This window comes from Vipera berus (assembly GCF_964194415.1).
Source record: "Vipera berus genome assembly, chromosome: W".
Classification (NCBI taxonomy): Eukaryota; Metazoa; Chordata; class Lepidosauria; order Squamata; family Viperidae; genus Vipera; species Vipera berus.
In genome coordinates this window covers 53,726,327-53,748,283 of record NC_138210.1, presented here as the reverse complement: position 1 = coordinate 53,748,283, position 21,957 = coordinate 53,726,327, and the positions used below count along the sequence as shown (strand labels likewise).

Here is a 21,957-nt window from a genome sequence, read left to right as displayed (position 1 = left end):
GGCTATTCTACTTAACACCAGGGGATTCTGAGAAGAGAAAACTTCTCCAAATCTTAACTTCTAACCCGGTGTTTCTCAGCCTCAGTAATTTTAAGATGGATGGACTTTTAACTCACATGCTGGCTGGGGAATTCTGGGAGTTGAAGTCCATCCATCTTAAAAGTTGTGGAGGCTGAGAAATACTGCTCTGACCCGCTCTTTTGTTAGGTTCCTTTCTGGCTTTCACTCTATTTCCATAAAGTTTGGAAATTTTACTTCTGACTCCTCTCTAGTCTTGGTGGTGGTGGTGGTGGTGGGTTTCGTTTGAAGTCCAAACCTCAGCCATTTTATAGCATAAAGTAAAGGAATTATACCCAACTGGCTATTATGGAACTATAACTCCCAAGAACTCCAGCCAAATTTAACAATATAGGCAGTGGAATTTATACCCGCACAACATCTGGTGGATCACACATTCTCTGTCCTTTAACTGGTAGAATTTTTTAATACGCATTCTGTAGCTTAAGTGGTCCTTGTTTCTCACTGTCATTTTTATTTTCTTTAAATGTTATAAATATCTGGACATTTAGTGAGATTTCTTGAAAGGGGGAAGAATCTTAAATCGGTGACCCTTTTGCTCAAAGAGGTGAGATTCTGGAACGTAACAAGATTTTTACAGGGCTGGAACCTGTTACATAAAAGTGACGGAAACACGAAGATTAGTTTGCTAATGCATAGGTACAGGTGGGCTGGTGAACTAATGAAGAAATGAGATGTTGCACACAAATACTATCATATTTAAGGAACAAATGCATGTTTGATTTTTTTTAGCCATGATGTTTGGGCTGGAAAAAAAAACTTTAGGGCATATAGGGCTGTGTCTTATGGGACCTAAAATGTATGCACTGAGTATGAAAGGGTGGATTTCAGTTTGGAAAACATAAACAAATATATTAACTACCAGAAAAAATGATTGCTCAGGTAATATGTTTATGTCTTAAGAAAACTCTACGTGAACCTATTTGTGTTTGCATTATTTTTGGTCCAAGCAAGTATTTTATTGGAAGGTACTTGGAAAATAAAAGTTTTTTTAAAAAAAAAACCCACACAAAAACATTATTCTTTTGCACCATTTACATCTTACTAGTTCTCAACAAAGCAGCAGAAGATACACATTGAGTTTGAGAAGTTTCCTGTCCCTTACTACAAGGAGTTGGATTTCAGGTGTCTTCTTCTTTCCAAAGAGCTAACCATCCTCTGTAATGTGAAACAATCTCAAACATCTATAGCAGTTCTATTTTCTTTCAACTATCACACTTCCCTGCCTCATTCAGTAAATCAAAAATATGCATTGCAGTTTTTGTTTTGCTCAAACCAAATCCACCCCACTCAGATCTTGCATCCTGCTCAGCTCAGCCCTCCTTCTCGTGAAAGCCAGCAGAATTACTTCTTCACCAAGCTGAATTCATCTCCATCTGGTTAGTCATAGGGTGACCCCATCAGGATATTTTGAAGGACGTTTAATGCTTTACTTATTAAAGCTCCTGGGCTGCTTAACATGTAATCCCCGCACCCCAATAATATATAAATTTGCGCTCAAGGGTGTGAGTGGCACAGAAAACAGAAAGAAACCTCACATATTTGTAAGGGGGAACGGCTAGATTGATACTATATACCACATACAATAACAATTTCCAAAAAGACCCACTTCAAACACTTGTTCACACTTTCATTCCTGGAGCTGCTTATACTTTTCAAAAGAAATGTATTAAGGTGAAATTTTTATATTTGTGTAATTTTACAATTATACACACTTGCAATAAAGGTATTTTTAGATGATAAAGGGTGTTTCCACAAGTTCACCTATCTGGAGAGAGTTGTTAATGGTAATGGCATCTGCTTATATAGACCATAGAAGTCTTAACAAGGGATTAATTACAGTACAACGGCTTTGATCCAGAATAGCTAATGTATTGTTCCTAAAAGAATTGTCCTACCTATCTCCTTGTTCCTACTGCTCACAGTTGGAGTGTATGAAATCAAGGGAATGATACAGCTGGATAATCTGCAGCCATGGAAGAAGATTTGAGGAGCTGAAGCAGGTACCTGGGCACCATTTTTTTGCTGCTTTCATTTGGGAGTGGCTCATGACAAAATCTCCAGCATTTTCTTTTTTTTCAGCAAGATTCCTCCACCGCCAATGCTGCCTTCTCTGATCTTAATTATTATGCTCTCTGCAGACAATACTAGGAACTGATAGTTCTATGATTTTGATTAAATGTGAAATGCTTTTCTGTATGCATGGTTGCAGAACAACTTTTTAATACCCTGAGGAAACATCTTTGGGAAATCATTCCATTTACTGAATGTCCTAGAACAGTGGTGGCGAACTTTTTAGAAACCAAGTGCCCAAACTGCAACCCAAAACCCACTTATCGCTGGGTGCCAGGTGGGCGTGGCCCACTGGGTGGGTGTGGGTGTGGTGGTCATGGAAGATTGGATGGGTGTGGCCAGGGTGGGTGTGGTCACCTCAATGTTGCTCGTGGGGAGGGACACCTGTGGTGGGTGGGCAGGGTTGGGGGAGCTCCAGGAGGTCTCTGGCAGGTGGGGTGGTAGACTCATCCTGTGGGGTGAGGCGAGGCAGGGTGGGGGTGCCATTGCCATGGGGCAAGACAAGGGCTGGAGCAGCTGCTGCCTGACACCATCGGCCCCCGCACACAGGCCAGCGACCGCATGGGGGCCAACGGTGTCCATCAGTAGCCACAGCCTGCCGGCCCCTCAACAGGCGCACTCTGGGGCTCCGCAGCCTGTCGCCAGCAGTTCAAAGAAGCCGCCTCCAAGATGGATGGTCAGCCAACAGCTGAACAGGTGATGCAGTGGGTCATGCCTGGGAAAAGGAGAGCATGCAAGGCCAGGAGGGACAGGATGGGGGGAGGGAAACCAGCCATGCCGGGATGCATTCAGCCACGTGGGACCTCAGTGAATAAGCAGGCGGCTGGTTGAAGAGGGACAGTTGCCACCTCCGGGGCATGGCACGGGTGCCCACAGAGAGCTCTGAGTGCTGCCTCTGGCACCCGTGCCATAGGTTCACCACTGTCCTAGAATATGACTAAAGGGTCCAAGGGGCAGCTGGCCTGTTCTCCATCACACAATGTTGTCACAGAGGGTCCGCCAAAGCTTGAAAAAATGTTATGAGTTAAATCTTGCTGGTCTGTGGCCATGGTCGTGGCCACGAAAGATATTTAAAGGGGGTCCATGGTGAATAAAAGGTTGAGAATGGCTTTAGATGACAGGGATCACAGCTCAGATGGGGAGGTGATGGGGACTGGGTGGGCTGGATGGTGAAGCACCATGGGTGAGGTCAAGACACAAACATGGCTGAGACCAGGATATTTCAGGATCTTAAAAAATGCCTATATGACGGTAACACCATTCCCAGGATTGTCTGACCAGATGTCATGCACACATATGGGGCAGGGTATCAAAGGTGTCTGAACTGGGCCTCAAAGTTGCTGCTTTCTTCTTCAGCTCTTGCTACCCTCCCCATCCATATTTGTGAAATGAGGCCAAGCCAGAGTGTTTTCTATTCTGCACTGGATAATACTGATTCTGATGATAATTCTTCATGACTGCTCACAACCACATGACACCAAGAGCACCTGCACTGGCTTTTGTATGGCCACATGTTCCCTGACAAAATATAGAGGAGACAAAGCATTTGTGTTGCCTGGAGCACGAATACAGGCCGAGCACCACCATCCAGCACATTGGCCCCTCCCTCGGAGCTATCTAGGTATCCTCTTGTCAAAAGAATTAGTCTTCATATTTCTCTAGGGCTTAATTGTTTGCTGTTTGTTTTGATTCAAGGAATTGGGAGCAAGGGAGCGCTTTGTCCTTTCCTGGACTATAAAATACTTGGGTGGCCTTGAGCTTTTGAGAAAAGAGCGTTCTGCTCATGAAGAGTTCTCATCTCTGTAGTAAAATTCATCATCATCATTTTAGCCATTGTCTATCCACTGCAGGATGAAGACCTCTTCCTCGTGTTTCCAGCCAACACTGTTCTGTTCCAGCCCACGACCAGCCCTGTTTGTGTGTCAGGGACAACCCCTTTTTCCTTTTTACAGTCAATAGACTGGAAAAACCCAACCCAAATTTCTTTACAGTTCAAACAAAAAAGCAACAGAATATTTCCTTCAATAAATGAATCAAAATTATCAAACAAGAGTCAACAAACAAGAGTTTTTATTTATTTTATTTATTTTATTATTTAAACTTGTATACCGCCCTATTCCCGTAGGACTCAGGGCGGTTTACAGGGAAAAATTAAAAATACATACATACAAAGTTAAAATTGATTAAAACTAAAATTAAATTAAGTCCCTGAATTTAAACTAAAACCCCATTAATAAATAATTAAAACCCCTCAGTCTGGGCCAGACAGCTCAAAAAGCCAAGTTTTCAAATCCCTGCGAAATGAGCAAAGGTCGGGGTTAAACAGAAGTAGCAAGAACAGAACAGGAATTTTCTTAGAATGTCTCCAAATGGTTGCCTTCAGCAACCAGCCTCGCTCACACCTTCCCCTTTTATTATCAGTCCCAAGGTGTGGCTTCTCACTGCCTTCTCCTCTCACTGAGTTGCCTCATTGATTTTCTCTGCTCTGCTCTGCTGGATTGCCTTCTGCTTCCAGCGTCTCTGAACAGATTCAGCTGTGACTCTTTGAGTCCGACACCTCGTACTCACACAGCTGAACCTCATGAGGAACATGACTGGAGGGGCCAGGCTGAGAGTCCTGCAGTTCATCAGAGCCTCCCTCTGACACCAAAGGCTCTCCAAACCCCTCCTCCTCCTCCTCAGATTCATCGGACTCAGCTGCTGGGAGCACAGGCTGACACTGAATCACAACAAATACGGTCCTGAGCTTTCTTTTGCCAATTGGGCCCGCCATGCTTGCTGATGTTGCTGATCTGTTTTGTTTTAGGTCTCTTTCATGGTCCACCTGCCATCAATTCTTCTTGCTATGTGATCGGCCCATTTCCATTTCAATTCTTTTACTCTCTTGATGATATTGTATACTGTTGTTTGTTCTCTAACCCATGTGTAGGTCTTTCTATCTTGTCTTGTAATGCTGAGCATGTATCTTTCCATGGCTCTTTGTGCCATGTAGTAAAACTAAATGGCATTAAAACTGATTCCTGTCAAAAGTTACTGTATAGATGTTAGTTGGTCAGGCTGAGTCTGTGAAAGTATGGAATGCCTCTATTGGCAACTCCAAATGCTATCTAAGCATTGCTCTTCTGCTGAAAGTTAAATATAGCAACTGATTTATTTATATTTTGGCATATATTTATTTATATTTCCATTTAGATTTACAGCCTGCACATTCTAACTCGGGTGTCAAACTGCCAGCCTGTGGGCCGGATGCGTCATGCGGAAGCCGTGCCCACCCCAGCTCCAGCAAGGGGAAAAAAGTCACGACACATCATGTCACGTGATGAGTTTGACACCTCTGTTTCTTTTTTTTAAAAGTTTTATTATTTTTAACAGAGTTCAATAATAATTATTCAACAAAAACGTGTTGCCTGAGTATCTTATTCACTAATATAAATTAAATTCCTAATCCCTAAATCTTTTCTCTAACCATTGATAAAATAGGTCCCAAGTTTGAAAATATTCTGTTTCTTCTTTTTCTTTCAACCTTAAAGTAAGTCTGTCCATTTCCGCCATTCTAATATTTTTTTGATTATTTCTTCTTCTAGTGGTATTTCTTCGTTCTTCCAATATTGTGCAAATATAATTCTTGCCGCTGTTATCACATGTAGAATCAAATATGTACTTTGCTTATCAAGTTTTTCTGGCATTATAATTAGTAAAAAAAATCAGGTTTATAGTCTTATGTGTTTCTCTAACATTTTTTCTAACCAAGTGTGGATTATTATCCAATATCTCCTTGCTTTAACACATGTCCACCACATATGATAATAAGTACCTGGTTTGTGTTTACATTTCCAACATTTCTCTGACATGTTTTTAAACATTTTTGCTAATCTTGTTGGTGGCAAATGCCATCTATAAAACATTTTATATGTTTTCTTTGCATGAAGCTGACATTGTCAATTTATAGTTTCTTTCCCACAAACCTTGCCACTTTTCTAAGTCTATTATATCCAAAATTCTTTGCCCATACTATCATTGCGTCTTTTACTTGTTCATCTTCCACTTTGAAATTTAATAAGAAATTGTACATTTTTAAATTAACTTTTCATCAGAAGTTAATAATGTCTGATCAAACATAGTCTGTTCTTGGTAAAATCCATACTGTTTAATATCTTTATCATATATGACTTGCATTTGTAAATGTGACCACCATGTTAAATCGATGCCTGACTTTCCATCTCTTGCCTGCATTTTAAGTTCTCTTCAGAATTTAGAATATCTTTGTATGCCCATATTTTATTGAGACTGACTAGATTTGGATGCACGAATGCTTCCATTGTTGAAAGCCATCCTGGAACTTTCAAATAAATTTTACATTTTATTTTTTATTTATTTTATTTATTTTTATTTTAATCCCATTTATATCCCGCCCTTCTCCGAAGACTCAGGGCGGCTTACAATTTAAGCACAAACCAATGTGCTTAGCAATAGCCTTCATTCTATGTATATGCCTGCTTATTAGGGCTTTTGCCCCCCCCCCCCAAGCGGCATTATTACAAAGTCAGCTTATTGCCCCCAACACTCTGGGTCCTCATTTTACCTACCTCGGAAGGATGGAAGGCTGAGTCAACCTTGAGCCTGGTGGGATGCGAACCTGCACTAATTGCAGGCAGCTGGTGTTACTTAAGGAGGCATTAGCCCACTGCGCCACCAAGGCTCCTTTTTCCCAAGTTAATAATAATGCATTTCTAATGTAGTGGTTTTGGAAGTATTTATGTATTTTATTTTTTCCGTACCATAGAAAAGCATGCCAACCAAGTTGCAGGTCATGCCCCTCCAGATACAGCAATCTTTTCGTTTTAAGAGTTATCCATTCTTTTATCCATGTTAACACTGATGCTTGATAATATAAAACCCAATCTGGCAAACCAAAGCCTCCATTTCCCTTGGCTTCTTGTAACATTTTCAATTTAATTCCAGCTTTCTCTCCTTGCCAGATAAATTTTTGAATTAGAGAGTTTAAATCTTCAAAGAATTTTTTTCTTCAATTTTATAGGTATTGTTTGAAATAAAAATAATATTTTTGGTAATATATTCATTTTCACCGTAGCAATTCAGGAAGTTCTTGTTTCAAAGACCATTCACAGTTACATCAATGATGACATTAGTGATGACAAAATAACTTTGTGACTGTAAAGGCCTTTAAAGGTCTGTAAAGGAAAAGAAACTAAAGTAAGATCTTACGCACAGTAGTAGATTCATTTAGTGACCACTTTGCTTAATGATTGTTGCCAGTCCCAACTGTGGTCAATAAAGAAGGATTACCTGTACATGACAGGCATTATTTAACTACAGTGAGTTGAAGCCTGAATAATTCACCCCAGGGATTTTAATCTATTTGTTTCCTCTTTACACAGACATACTGTTTCAATATGAATGTGCATTTGCACAATGGCTTAAATACAAAAAAATATTTTTAAAATGCTGTAGAATAAATCAGCAAATTTGAAGAAGGGAGGACAGAGTACTAAAACTGTGCTTACAAGAAAGTCAGGGATACACAACATAACGCTGTTGTTTTTAATCAGTGTAAACATTTTATTTGGAATACTGCATGTGTATTCAATGTCAGTATGTCTCAAAGATGCTTTTTTTTTTTTAAAAAAAAGGCACTGTTTTTTTCTTGAGGAAGAAGAAGAAAACATTTCGCTTCTCATCCAAGAAGCTTTTTGTTGTGTCAGTAGTTAATAAATGAGTGGTTTCTGTGAAGCGGGAAACACGGGTGCAATTATTGGTTGATGTTTAAACGGCGGGAAATTCCGGGCCGGGGATTGGCTACAGTTCAAGCGTTCCGGAGTATATAAGCCGAAGTTTAACTGACAGTTGACAGTTGACATATGTGTATTAATAAACGTTCTTACTGTGAAACCTCACTGAGTCATTCGTCTGTCCGAACTTAACAAGTGGCGACGAAGGTGGGATAGACGGCGGACTAGTGAAGGAGCGGCGATAATCAGCTGTGCGTAAGGCGGTAAAATTTAAAACACAGTCAACCGTCGGCGGCCGCAGCGGAATTCAACAAACCTCCGAATGGCGCAAGTCGGCTCTTTGAAAGAGTTCGATCCAAACTACCCAGAGGATTGGGAAGAATACGTTGGCCAGGTCGAAGGGTTTTTGCTTGTTAATGGCATAACCGATGACCGGAAGAAGGCTGCAGCTCTATTGACTATCAGCGGCACACCCGTTTACCGGGTTGCCGTCGGCCTGTGCCAACCAATGCCGGTATCAAGTGTCTCCTACGCTGACTTACTGGCCAAATTAAAAGTGCATTTTACGCCAAAGAGATCTGAACTGTTTTGGAGGCGTATATTTGAAAAGCGCAATCAGAGACCCGGCGAGTCCATCACGAAGTTCGTCGCAGCGGTCAGAGAGGCAGCTTTGCGCTGCAAATATGATAACCTCGAAATCAGAATTCGAGACAGAGTAGTGCTGGGCTTGCGTGATGAACAAATCGAATTATTGCTAAGCCCACCGGTGATCTACAAGAAGTCCTCGACGAATTACTAACGTACGAATCTACTGGAAGTGGAAGTCGAGACCCCCCCCGCAATAGCATGGGCGCTTCAGCCGAAATAAATCTGGAAAGCCATGTGGACAGTGGGGAGGTGGATCAACAATGGGAAGCCGACATAGCCGAAGTCGCCAGAAGATTCGGAAAAATGTCGGCAAGACCTTCTCGCAACGAAGCACCAGAACCGGGACGCAGATACCAGGCAACAGCACCGCAAAGACAACCGAGGGACAACCCGACCAGACCGCGCGACACAGACACCAGATGTGGAAGCTGCGGTGGCAACCATCCCAGAGCAACTTGCAGATTCCGTTCCGCAAAATGCAGGATGTGCGGAAAAACGGGCCACATCCAGGCCATTTGCCGTAGCCGACCTTGCGACAATCGCCTCCATGAAATTGACGTTTGGGCCGAAGGTAAGGTAACCCCCTACTGTCGTGGCATTGAGACCCCTAGACCTTTGGCACGTAACCCCAACCGCGGGAAGGTGGCTAGAGTCAACCACATAGGGAACCCAAAAATTAATCATATTCTGAGGCCTAAACTAAAAATTGTAGTCCATTTGCAAGGAATTCCCTGCAAAATGGAAGTTGATTCTGGGGCCTCAGTATCAATAATTTCTAGTGAAACTTTTAAACATATTGAGCTTAGTAGTGGCCGTAGAATTCCACTTAATCCGACTAAGATACAATTAGCGGATTTCCAAAAAACCCCAATACATATTAAGGGGAAAGTTACCATTAAGGTTAAATATAAAGGATTTAATGGCTTCTTAGACTTATTAGTCACCGAAGGCCAGAGGACTAGTTTAATTGGCCTTAACTGGTTCCCAGCCCTAGGAATTTGGGTCGGGGGAATAAATACTATTAATACTAAGACCCTCAAGTCTGTCTGCGATGAGTTCACAGACGTATTTGATGGGTCTTTAGGTAAATATAAAGGGCCCCCTATTAATTTTAATCTAGACCCTGCAGTAAAACCCATTAGGCTTAAGGCCCGACGGGTGCCTTTTGCCCTTAAACAAAAAATCGAGGCCGAGCTCGATAAGCTTGTAGGCCAAGGCGTACTAGAACCGGTCGAGGGAGGCTTGTGGGAGACACCAATCGTCACACCCCTAAAACCTAATGGGGATGTGAGGATTTGTGCCGATTATAAAGCCACCCTGAACTTAGGAATGAAAAAGTATGCTTACCCGGTCCCGACGGTGAAGCAGGTCCTCGCGACAATCCAGGACGGCGCCATCTTTGCCAAGCTTGACTTGGCGCAGGCGTATTTGCAACTCACTGTTTCCAGGGAAGCTGCTGAAGCTCAAACAATTGTTACCCACAAGGGGGCGTTCCGAGTCCACAGATTGCAATTTGGCATTGCAGCAGCTCCAGGCATCTTCCAGGAGGTGATGGAGAGGACATTAAAGGGCATACCTGGTGTATGCCCTTACTTTGATGATGTCCTGATTGCTGGTAAAACTGAAGAAATATTAGCTGAGCGTCTGGAACAGGTACTGGGGAAATTTAGAGAGGCAGGACTAAAATTAAAAAAGGAAAAATGTTTTATTGGAGTTAAATCCACTGAATTCTTAGGGTTTAGAATTGATGAAAAAGGGATACACCCTACTGCAGAAAAAAAACAGAGCAATTAAATTAGCACCTGAACCTAAAAACAAGGCTGAATTACAAGCCTTTTTAGGGTTAGTTAACTTTTATCACACATTCTTGCCACACAAAGCTGCTATTGCTGAACCATTACATAGATTGTTAGACAAAAAAAACCCTTGGCAGTGGCAAGAAAAACATAGAATTAGCTTTCAAACCTTAAAGGATCTTTTATCTAGCCAATCCACGGTTACACATTTTATAGAAAACAAACCAATCTATTTAGCGTGCGATGCTTCACCTTATGGTGTTGGCGCTGTCATAAGCCACATGGATAATCAGGGCCATCAAAAGCCAATTGCATATTATTCCAGGACGCTCACCAAAGCTGAACGGAATTATGCACAAATAGACAGAGAAGCATTAGCTATAGTGGCAGGGGTTAAAAAGTTCCATGATTACCTTTATGGTAGGAACTTTACCATATTCACTGACCACAAACCATTACTGGGACTGTTTACCACAGATAAACAGACACCCCAGATAATGTCTCCCAGGATGCTTAGGTGGTCAATTTTCCTGTCAGCATATTCTTTCTCCTTGAAACATAGACCTGGCAAGGAAATGGGCCATGCAGATGCCCTTAGCAGGCTACCCTTAAATGACACTGAGGATGACCCTGCGCCAGTAGGACAAATTCTGTCTTTACAAGAAATACCTGAATGCCCTTTAACAGCTAGAGACATTGCTGATGCCACTAAAAAAGACCTAATCCTCAAGAGAATTACAACATGGGTACAAGGTGGATGGCCAAATAAGAATCCTGACCCTAATTTCACTCCATATTTTAGGAGAAAAGATGAATTATCATCTCATTTGGGGTGCATCTTGTGGGGTAACCGAGTTGTCATTCCTGAACATCACAGGAATACTGTAATTGCTGAATTACATGAGGGTCACCCAGGGATTGTCCGCATGAAGGCTTTAGCGAGAAGTCATTTGTGGTGGCCGGGGTTAGACAAGGCAATTGAAGAGTGCGTATCTGTGTGTTATCAGTGTCAGCGCTCTAGGCCTGAACAGGCACATGCACATACCCATAAGTGGGAGATGGCCAGGAACCCTTGGTCTCGTATACATATTGATTTTGCGGGGCCATTTCAAGGCATAACATTCTTAGTTGTGGTAGACAGTTTCTCCCGGTGGTTGGAGGTTGTGCCTGTTACCACTATGTCATCTGCTAAAACAATTCAGGTTTTGAGGGGCCTCTTTGCCACCCATGGGTTACCTGATGTGATTGTATCTGATAATGGGCCCCAATTCACCTCTGCTGAATTTCAGGATTTCCTCAAGGCCAATTGGATTAGGCACGCGATGTCGGCACCCTTTCACCCCTCCACCAATGGCTTGGCTGAACGCAACGTCAGAACCACAAAAGACGCTCTGAAGAGGATCATACGTGGCGATTGGCACCAGAGACTTGCCAAGTTCTTGCTGGCTCAGCACACGACCCCCTGCATGGCTACCGGTAAAAGCCCAGCTGAGATGAGGTGGGGCAGAAGACTAACCACTAAATTGGACAGGTTACACCCTGACAGATTGCACACAACTGCTGAACCTGACATACCAAACCGGTCTCTCAACATTGGAGACTTAGTTTGGGCCAGGAACTACGGACTTGGGGACAAATGGGTTCCAGGGGTAGTCACTGACATAACGGGGCCGTTATCTTACACCATTGAGGGGGAAGGGAATAGAGTATTCAGAAGACATATTGACCAATTAAGGAAGAGAGCAACCGAAAATGTGTTAGACAAGGCGGGTCAAAATGAACAATTGTGCGACTCTACGTTTAGGCACAACCAGTCTGATACTACAGTTGTTGAGGGGGGAGTGGGAACTCAACCCAGGTTAGCAGAAACAATTCCACAACAAGGTCAATTCGATTGGGAGTTGTTTCCAATGGAAAGACCAGCTGTGCCTGCGCAACAACAACAACAACAACAACAATTATCAGATAGAGCATTACCAGAGCCAGTGTCCCAAACATCTAGGCCCATAACAAGCAGCCAGTCTGCAAACACAACTGTAAGTTGCAAGGTCAATAGATATCCTTCAAGGGTTCACAAGCCACCAAAATATTTGAAAGATTACGTTAATAAATAACATCATCTGGGGGGAAAGGGGTGTTGTGTCAGTAGTTAATAAATGAGTGGTTTCTGTGAAGCGGGAAACACGGGTGCAATTATTGGTTGATGTTTAAACGGCGGGAAATTCCGGGCCGGGGATTGGCTACAGTTCAAGCGTTCCGGAGTATATAAGCCGAAGTTTAACTGACAGTTGACAGTTGACATATGTGTATTAATAAACGTTCTTACTGTGAAACCTCACTGAGTCATTCGTCTGTCCGAACTTAACACTTTTATCAATTCTGATGGTGGGGAGATGGAAGGATAGGTACTGACAGTTGAGACTGGATGGTGAGGGAATGTAAAGATAGGTTTTGAAAGTGAGTGAGCGTGTGTGTGTGTGTGTAAGGATTTGCAGTCATCTCGTCCTTAGCACTCTCTCTGAGAGCCTTTGAGGCCACTTGGGGTTTATCGGTGCCCTGTTGAGGGAGCGGTGTTCAATTCTAACACAGATGGATTCTTTTATCCCTCTTTCAAATCTATGGTCCTCTCTATGCAAAATGTGGACTTCCTAACACAGATAGAAAGTCCATATTTAGACAGACATAGATAGTCAATACATACAGGCACTTTGGCACAGATTAACAAATACATTTTAAAAACTAAACATGTTTTTGGGGTCAGATTAGATTAAAAAGTAGAAGCCACTCCCCCCAAAGAAGCAGACAGCACAGGTATCAGATTCTGCCTGGTACTGTAGCAAGTCGTTAATTATTTCTTACTGATGGGATTATCTGGTTTATGCACCAAATTACTACATTGCCCAGAATCCTATTGGCAGCGTAAAAAAAACAAAAAACCACAAGCCGCCGGTACGGTGGCCTTCGACGGACAGCTCCGTACGCGCTTGTCTCGCTTCGTCGGGCTTGGCTTGGGAGTTCACTGGTGCGGAAGAGCCGTAACACCGGGATAATTCCTAAAAGTTCCAGACGTTAGTATTACAGCAGCAGCAGCCTCCTAAGATGACAAAAGTAATTTGTGCCCTTAAGATTTTTTTTTTAAAAAAGACATTCAACGGCCTTCCTGAGGACACTTACACGGATCTCTGTTTTTATACGTGCCCACGCGTGTCACTAAGCTTGCGAGATGATGTTTAGCCTGCTCTCATTGCTTTTCCGGACTGTGTTCGGAGAAGTTGGATGACACGCCCCGCGGCTGCAGTCCCTCCCTTCTCTCCCCCACGGCCGGTGCTAAATAAAAGTCGCCTTCTGAGCAAAGTTTGGCAGGGGGTGGCTGTGTTCACGTTCGCGAGCCGCCCGTCCACTCATAATCCACACTGCAAAAAATGGGCATCGCCTGGTCACGCTTGTGGCGCCATTTGACAGAAGGTGAGCAACCTGGGGGAAGGGTTTGTGTGTTAAAACCGAGGTGCTGGGCTTAGCTGGCTTTTGGGGGTGACCCTGATTGCTACTCATTCCAACCGGTTGCCGTGCAGGAAGAAGATGCTACGGTAATTGTAGCGGCTGTAACGTTACTGTCGCAACGGGGCAAGCAACAGCTGGAGTCATTTGGATTATGAATGTTGAGTCTAATGCTGCTTTGAGACTGGATACAGAAGCTTAGAAAGTAGAGCTTGGAGCTTCCCGATCTCCTTTATTACTGAGTTTATTAGGGCAGAATCTTTTGGAATATGGTATATTGAATTGTTTCTTCTTGAGCTTTTTGCTACCTGAATTTTTTATTATTATTATTATTATTATTATTATTATTATTATTATTATTATTATTATTATTATTATTATTATTATTATTATTTTAATTATTATTATTATTAATTTAATTCTCCCGAAGGACTCAGGGCGGTGAACAGGGCAATACATATTAAAAAACAAGATACAAAAATGAAAAGCGATTAAACAACAGTGCCCATGAATAAATTAGTACACATTAAAAAGTTAAAACCGATTTATAAAACCCAACCCCATCCCATCAGGCCAGGCCAGCTTGTTCAAAAAGGTAGGTTTTGAAATCGCGCCGGAAGGAGCGGAGGTCAGGCGCCATCCGGAGCTCGTCCGGAAGATGGTTCCATAAATCCGGCGCGCCCACAGAGAACGCCCTCCCCCTGGGGGCCACCAGTCAGCATTCTTTGACCGGTGGCACCCCGAGGAGGCCCTCTCTGTGGGAGCGTACTGGGCGGAGGGAAGTTGACGCCGGCCGCAGGTGCTCCCCAAGGTATTCCGGACCCATGCCATGTAGGGCTTTGTAGGTCATTACTAACACCTTGAATCTCACCCGGAAGACAACTGGAAGCCAATGCAGCTCGTGGAGCAGAGGTGTAACATGGGAGTGTCGGGAAACTCCCAACACAACTCTCGCGGCTGCATTCTGTACCAGCTGGAGCCTCCGAGTGGTCTTCAAGGGTAGCCCCATGTAGAGAGCGTTGCAGTAGTCCAGACAAGAGGTCACGAGCGCGTGAGTGACCATACATAAGGCATCCCGGTCTAGATAGGGCCGCAACTGGCGCACCAGGTGGACCTGGGCGAAGGCCCCCCTTAGTTCCCCTGTCTGTGATAAAACTGCTAACCCACTTTCCTTCTGTCTTTTGGTTGTTCATATCTAACATTCCTACTGTTACCCTCCCTATCTCTCACAGAATGCTAACAAGGCAGCAACGGCTTAAGAGCTGGAATAAAAAACATTTTAGGGCTTCCACCCTTACTGCCTTTAACTGGGCTCTGCATGGGGCTGGGGGCTGAGGCTGAAAAGGGGTGTTGGGTGAAGGAAGATGTCTCCAGCCGAAGTTTGCCTGAAGAGTATTTAGGCAACCTTGAAAAAATGAGTAGATTAATCTGCACTTTGTTTTGTCACCATCATCTCCCCCAAATAACATTAGTTACTTTCATTTTCATACTATTTTATTAGTACTTACATTCTTGTTGTTTGTGTGCCTTTCCATTGGGCATTATCAGTTTCACTTTTGCCCATGCTTCCTGATCCATTCCTGCTTTCTATTTTGGTGTTTTGAGTTATTTGAGGCCTGACAGAGCTGGGGCAAATATCCAGAACTGGCTTCAGCTCAAGCTGGCAATCCTAGTTGTTTAACAATGAAAGGTTGGTTAAGTGAGTTTTGCCCCATTTTACCAGTTTTGCCCAATTGTTAAATGAATCATTGCAATTGTTAAGTTACTAACATGGTTATTAAGTGAATCTGGCTTCCCCATTGACTTTCCTTGTCAGAAGTTTGCAAAAGGGGATCACATGACCTCGGGACACTGCAATTGTCATAAATGTGAACCAGTTGCCAAGTGTCTGAATTTTGATCACGTGACCCTGGGGATGCTGCAATGGTCATAAGTGTGAAAAATGATAAGTCACTTTTTCAGTGCTGTTATAACTTTGAACGGTCACTGAATGAATTGTTGTAATTTGAGGACTATCTGTATTGCTTTCATTTTATTCATGGGGGTAATGAGGTTTGTCATGCAAATTCACTTACAGATAGTCCTCAAATTATAACCATTTAGCGACTGTTCAAAGTTACAATGCCTCTGAAAAGAACGACTTACAACCATCCTTGATCTTACAGTAGCATTCCCACAGTCATGTGATCAAAATTCTAGTGCTTGGCAACTGGCATGTATTTGTGACAAGTTGCAGCATTCCAGCATCATGTGATTGCCATCTGTGATCTTCCCAGCTGGCTTCCGACAATCAAAGCCTATGGGGTAAGCTGGGTTCGCTTAAGAACTGCATGATTCACTACTACTGTTGTGATTCATTTAACAACCGTGGCATAAGGGTCATAAATTTGGATGTGACTCACTTAACACCTGCCTTGCAGAAATTCCAATCCCAATTGTGGTTGTAAGTTGAGAACTACCTGTATTATTCTAAGGCACGGGTGTCAAACTCGGCACCTCACGTGACGTGTCGTGATGTATCGCAACTCTTTTTGCATTGCCGGCAATGGGGTGGGCTTAGCTTCGGTATGATGAAACCGACCCGCGGGCCAGCAGTTTGACACCACTGTTCTAAGGGATCAGAGCTCACAAAGTTTGAGAAGCCCCAACTACACTGTTTTTATAGTAATTTTACTGAAGATTATAATTGCAACAGTAAAAACTAATGCAAACTAAAAGAAGAATAAAAAAAGAGTAGAAGGTACAGAAAACAGAGGAATTGAAAAGGAAGACTATAGTAAAGAAAGTGAAAGAAATAAAGATGTAACTGACTTCTCATCTTCTTTCCAAAAAATGTAAACAATTTTAGCAACTTATCACCTCTTAAAATACCACAATGTGTCTATATATGAGGGTTATGTGCTGATTTTGGGCTTCGGGTTCTTTAGCCTGGCTTACAGAAATTAGAAAGTGAAAGTGACTCCGCAGGAACATTTGGAAATAAAAATAGCTGTGGGGATACAGTAGAAGCATTTAGATGCCAGGTGTTTATGAAAGTACGTGAAATATTTGTTTTCTTCCAGATCAGATATTGTCTCTGTTCAATCTGGGTTAGTCTGAGATTATTTCCCTTGGTCAGATCACTCTGTACAGGTAGTCCTCAACTTACAACAGTTCATTTAATGACTTTTTGAAGTTACCACGGCAGTGAAAAAACTGACTTATGACTATTTTTCGCATAGCCATTTCAGCATTCCCCATGGTCATGTGATCAAAATTCAGACGCTAGGCAACTGATTCATGTTCATGACAGTTATAGTGTCCTGGGGTCATATAATCTCCTTTTGCAACCTTCTGAAAAGGAAAGTCAGTGGGAAAGCCAGATTTACTTAACAATTGTGTTACTAACTTAATAACTGCAGTGATTCACTTAACAACAGTGGCAAGAAAAGTCGTTAAATGCAGCAAAGCTCACTTAAGAACTGTCTTGCTTAGCAACCGAAGTTTTGAACTCAGTTGTGGTCATAAGTTGTGTGGGAACGGCCAGAATTTGGTCTCCCAAGAATTTGGCTTTTCACCTTTCAGCCTTTCCGTGTCTTTCCTAGTTGGGCCTCTCTGTAGCTTCAGTGAGAGCACACTCTTCTGGCTGGGAGGGGGGCCTGGCATGTGGGAGGTTTGGGAAATGCTATGATAAAGACTTCACATGCATCTTATGCTATCTTGTTTTTGTGTGATCTCATAGGCACCTGAATAATCCAATTATTTCTATGTATCCTATTTGGTATGAGACTGATGTAACTTTTTGTAAGATTGGAGGTGAATAAAAGTTCAGCGGGCAGTGCTCGGGGGAGTTCTTTTTCTGGAGATGAGGCTGCCTGGCTGGTTCAAAGCTCTCTATCGACTCAGGTCGGAATTCTTTTTCCTTCGTCTGAATTCCTGTCCCTACATCTGAATTTCTTTCCCCTTCATCTGGTGACCCCGACGTGATGCCTGTGCCCGACGTTATGCCTGTGAGGGTGTGATACATGTGCGGCTGTGAGGCAAACTGTAACTTCTGGCTTACCTCCGCTCGGCAGGAGCTAAACGAACGCGTTCAACTAATTCATCCCGTTTTAAGGGGTCAACGAGGTAAGACCAACTTATTCATTCCGTTTCAGGAGTCAACGAAGTCAGTTCAACAATTCATTCCGTTTAAGGAGTCAACGGGGTAAATATGGGGACTTCTCTTTCAACAGGACAGGAAAAACAGGTATCTGACCTTTGCAATTTGTTGACAAGGACTAAGCAAACAGTTAAAGTTTATAAAGAGGATGTAGAAGAGCTGGTTAAGATTATTGGTAAATTATGCCCTTGGTATCCTGCAGATGGATCTCTTAATCCCTATGATTGGCAAGAAATTGGGAAAGATTTGCATCAGGCTGCAACCACTCCAGTATCAGTACTACACACTTGGCAACTCTGCTATAAAGCTATTACTGAGTGGTCCAATCCTCTCTTGTACCCTCCAAAATTAATAACTTCTGAGGCACCAATCTTGTATCCTCCAAAATTAATAATTCCTGAGGCACCAATCCTGTATCCCCCGGACCCTCAGCCACCACTGTCTTATCATAATTCTTCACGGCAATGGAGCTCTGAGAGTCAGCAAAATTTGGACTTTCAACAGCCTCAAACACAGACTGTTATTCAGCAAATGGTACAGTCTGCATTGGTCTCTGAAAATTCAGAGGACGTCCAGGAGGCATTGCCATTAATGGCTGTCTGCCCTGTGGTCCAAAACGCTCAAAATCAGCAAGTCCATGAGTCTGTTCCATCTGCAGTTCACAAAGAGCTGAAAGGAAGTGTTACAGAAAATGGGTTGCAAAGCAGTTTCACCCAAGAGCTTCTCCCTGAGAAGGCTAAAAATGAAGCTGCTGCTGACGTTCTGATGAAACAATTGGCATTTGAAAATACTAATCAGAACTGCAAAACAGCCCTGGAAGCAATTGATTCCAAACCTGAGACAACTATTGCTCCAATGATTAATTTGTGTCAGAACATTGAAACTGAATCTCCTAAGACAAAACTTTTGGCCACAGCTCTTGCAGCTGTATTTCATCCAGCTAAAGACAAAAAATGCTTTGCTTACCATTTTATGGATGATTTCTTGCTTGCTAGAAAGCCTTTACCTGTTAACTGTTTCCTAACCTTACAGGAAATCTTGACTAAATCGGGACTTGTCATTGCCCCTGAGAAGGTTCAAAATAAACCTCCTTTTTTATATTTAGGTCTTCGGATGCTTCAATCTTCTTTTTCTCCTTTTGTTTCAACTCTGTGCATTCCATCTCATTTTACTCTGGTACAATTGCAAAAGTTTTTAGGAGATCTGAATTGGGCTAGACCATTTTTAGGGTTAACTACTGCTTTGTTGCGTCCGCTTTTTATTGCCTTGCAAGGTCATTTAACCCCTGACACGCAGATTCCAGTCTCTACGGCCATACTACCCTGAACGCGCCCGACTGTAAAATTACTCCCTCAGATCTTAAATCCTTGATTCCAGTATTGCTATTTACTTTGAATCATTTAACTATCACTAATCAAGCTTATACTCCTGCAGAGAGACATTTTAAGAAGGAGCTTTCCCTGGAACGACCACGAGTGCTACATAAGGAGCTGCCCGAGCCAACCTGGAAGGGACCAGCTGAATTGATTACTTGGGGAAGGGGTTTTGCATCTATTCTGACTCCTACAGGACCGGTGTGGGTGCCTGCCAGGTGTGTGAAACCATTCCGAGCCAAACATGAGCTGGCACCAGAGGCTAAGCAGTCCGCTCCCAGAATTCAATCCAGCCCTGACATTCAACCCGAACCCGGTGGGTGAAACACCACGAAGGCGTAAAAGACCTTCGCGGCCAGCAGGAACTCAGCCACCAGTAACATGGGGAATGTTAAAAACACTCGGCGCAGATGCCCTTTGTGACCTTACAACTATTCCTGTCGGCATTTATTGCTCAACTTAACACCAATTCAGCACTTGGACTGTTGCTGTGTTTTTTTTGGTTGTTTTTTTATTTTTTCATCTGTAGGAATTCATGAAGTTTTAGCGAATAGAGGACAATTCAATTTGTAGCTACAACTGGCCAACATTTCTAGTCACAGTAATTTTTGCTTATAAAAACGTCTGCCTCTGCTCATGAAGTCACTAGCTCTTGCATTGTTCCTGTCTGTGCTCCAGCTACTACTATTCAAAATTATACTCTTTTTACCAATTTTAATATATCTACTACCTATAATACTATGTATTCTTGGGGCTTTTCAACTTATAGACTTAGGAAAATGCTTTTTCTATGGCTACCAGATTTAGCTTCGCTTAAACATTTATTTGTTTATGGTATTTTAACTATAGTTATATTGATTAGTTTGTGTTGCTGTATTCAATGTATTCCCTCTTTGCTGGCATTGTGCCGTTTGCTTTTTGTTAAACGATCTCACACCTCTACCTTCAATGCCAAAGATTTACATGTTATGCAAGCTTATCTCAAGCATTCTGCTTCTGTCATTACACAAAAAAAGGGGACATGTGGGAACGGCCAGAATTTGGTCTCCCAAGAATTTGGCTTTTCACCTTTCAGCCTTTCCGTGTCTTTCCTAGTTGGGCCTCTCTGTAGCTTCAGTGAGAGAACACTCTCCTGGCTGGGAGGGGGGCCTGGCATGTGGGAGGTTTGGGAAATGCTATGATAAAGACTTCACATGCATCTTATGCTATCTTGTTTTTGTGTGATCTCATAGGCACCTGAATAATCCAATTATTTCTATGTATCCTATTTGGTATGAGACTGATGTAACTTTTTGTAAGATTGGAGGTGAATAAAAGTTCAGCGGGCAGTGCTCGGGGGAGTTCTTTTTCTGGAGATGAGGCTGCCTGGCTGGTTCAAAGCTCTCTATCGACTCAGGTCGGAATTCTTTTTCCTTCGTCTGAATTCCTGTCCCTACATCTGAATTTCTTTCCCCTTCAAGCTGTCCTGTAGTTCTCCAGCTGTTCATGAAAAAAATCACTTAGGATAGTTTGAGTATCACTTGAGAGTCTTTCTAATCTACATAAATTGGTCTGTGAAGTGGGAGGCATTTTAAAATGGGTTCCTTTTCCCTGGCTGTGCATTACCTCCTTTTTGGATAGGCAAACAATCTGGTCAGTGCAATGTTTCTCAACCTTAGCAATGTATGGACTTTAAGGTGAATTCCCCAGCCAGCATTGTAGCAGTTCACATCCACACATTTTAAAGTTGCTGAGGTGGAGACGATTGTTTATTGTCATTTTTTTTACTATAAGCACATTGGCCCACATTAAAAATGAAATTCGGTTGTCTGCTCTCAAAAGAAAGTATATATCTACCCATACACAACACACTTATACACATGCTGTACACACGTATACATACACATACCATATATATATATATATATATATATATATATATATATATATATATATATATATATATATATACACATACATATTAATTACTGTCCATTTTGAATACATAGCGGAAAGAGGAAAGTTGAGAGTTCACAAGGTTGAAGCTATATGGAACAAAATTGTGACTGAATCCACAAGTCTCCTCCCAGAAGGTAACAAGGAAAAAAGGTTGTGAAGAGGATGTGTAGTGTCCCAGACAATCCTGTGGACCTTGCTCAAGCAGTGCTTATATACCACATTCTGGATAAAAGGGAGTGAACTACCAATAATCTTTTCTGCTGTCCTCAACACTCTCTGCACCGTGTTCCTGTCTGAAGCAGTGATGCTTCCAAACTAGACAGTAATGCACTATAACAAGATGCTCTTCATCGTCCCTCTGTAGAAAGTGGTCAGGACAGGGGAAAGAAGATGTTTTTTTCTCATGCGACGCAAAAAATGCAGGTGCTGCTATGCCCGCTTCACCAGTGTCTTGCTGTTGAGCGACCAAGCCAGCCTACTCGTTAGCTGCAAACACTGGACAAGTAAATAAATCATTATAGTAATTATAGGGAGTCCTCGACTTATGATCAGTCACTTAGCAACCATTCCAAGTTGCCATGGACAACCCCCCCCAAAAAGGTACTTATGATCCAGTTCTGAAGTTCAGATGGCCAGGATGTTTCCCTTGGTCACATGATCAC

General features: G+C 42.5%; 1 protein-coding gene and 1 long non-coding RNA gene across 2 annotated transcripts in view; both read left to right on the top strand.

Annotated features, from left to right (window-relative positions):
- Positions 1-13,233: 13,233 nt before the first annotated feature.
- LOC308676089 (lysophospholipid acyltransferase 7-like) overlaps positions 13,234-21,957 on the top strand; it is a 33,908-nt gene continuing 25,184 nt past the window's right edge. Inside the window, exon 1 of the mRNA XM_081341813.1 lies at positions 13,234-13,810. Coding sequence (XP_081197939.1) covers positions 13,768-13,810 — 43 coding nt within the window. The 5' untranslated portion in view covers positions 13,234-13,767. The remainder of the gene's footprint in view (positions 13,811-21,957) is intronic.
- LOC308676090 lies at positions 17,425-20,740 on the top strand. Its single transcript, XR_014028270.1, has 2 exons — positions 17,425-17,950; positions 19,419-20,740. It is a non-coding gene; the product is annotated as an uncharacterized lncRNA (long non-coding RNA).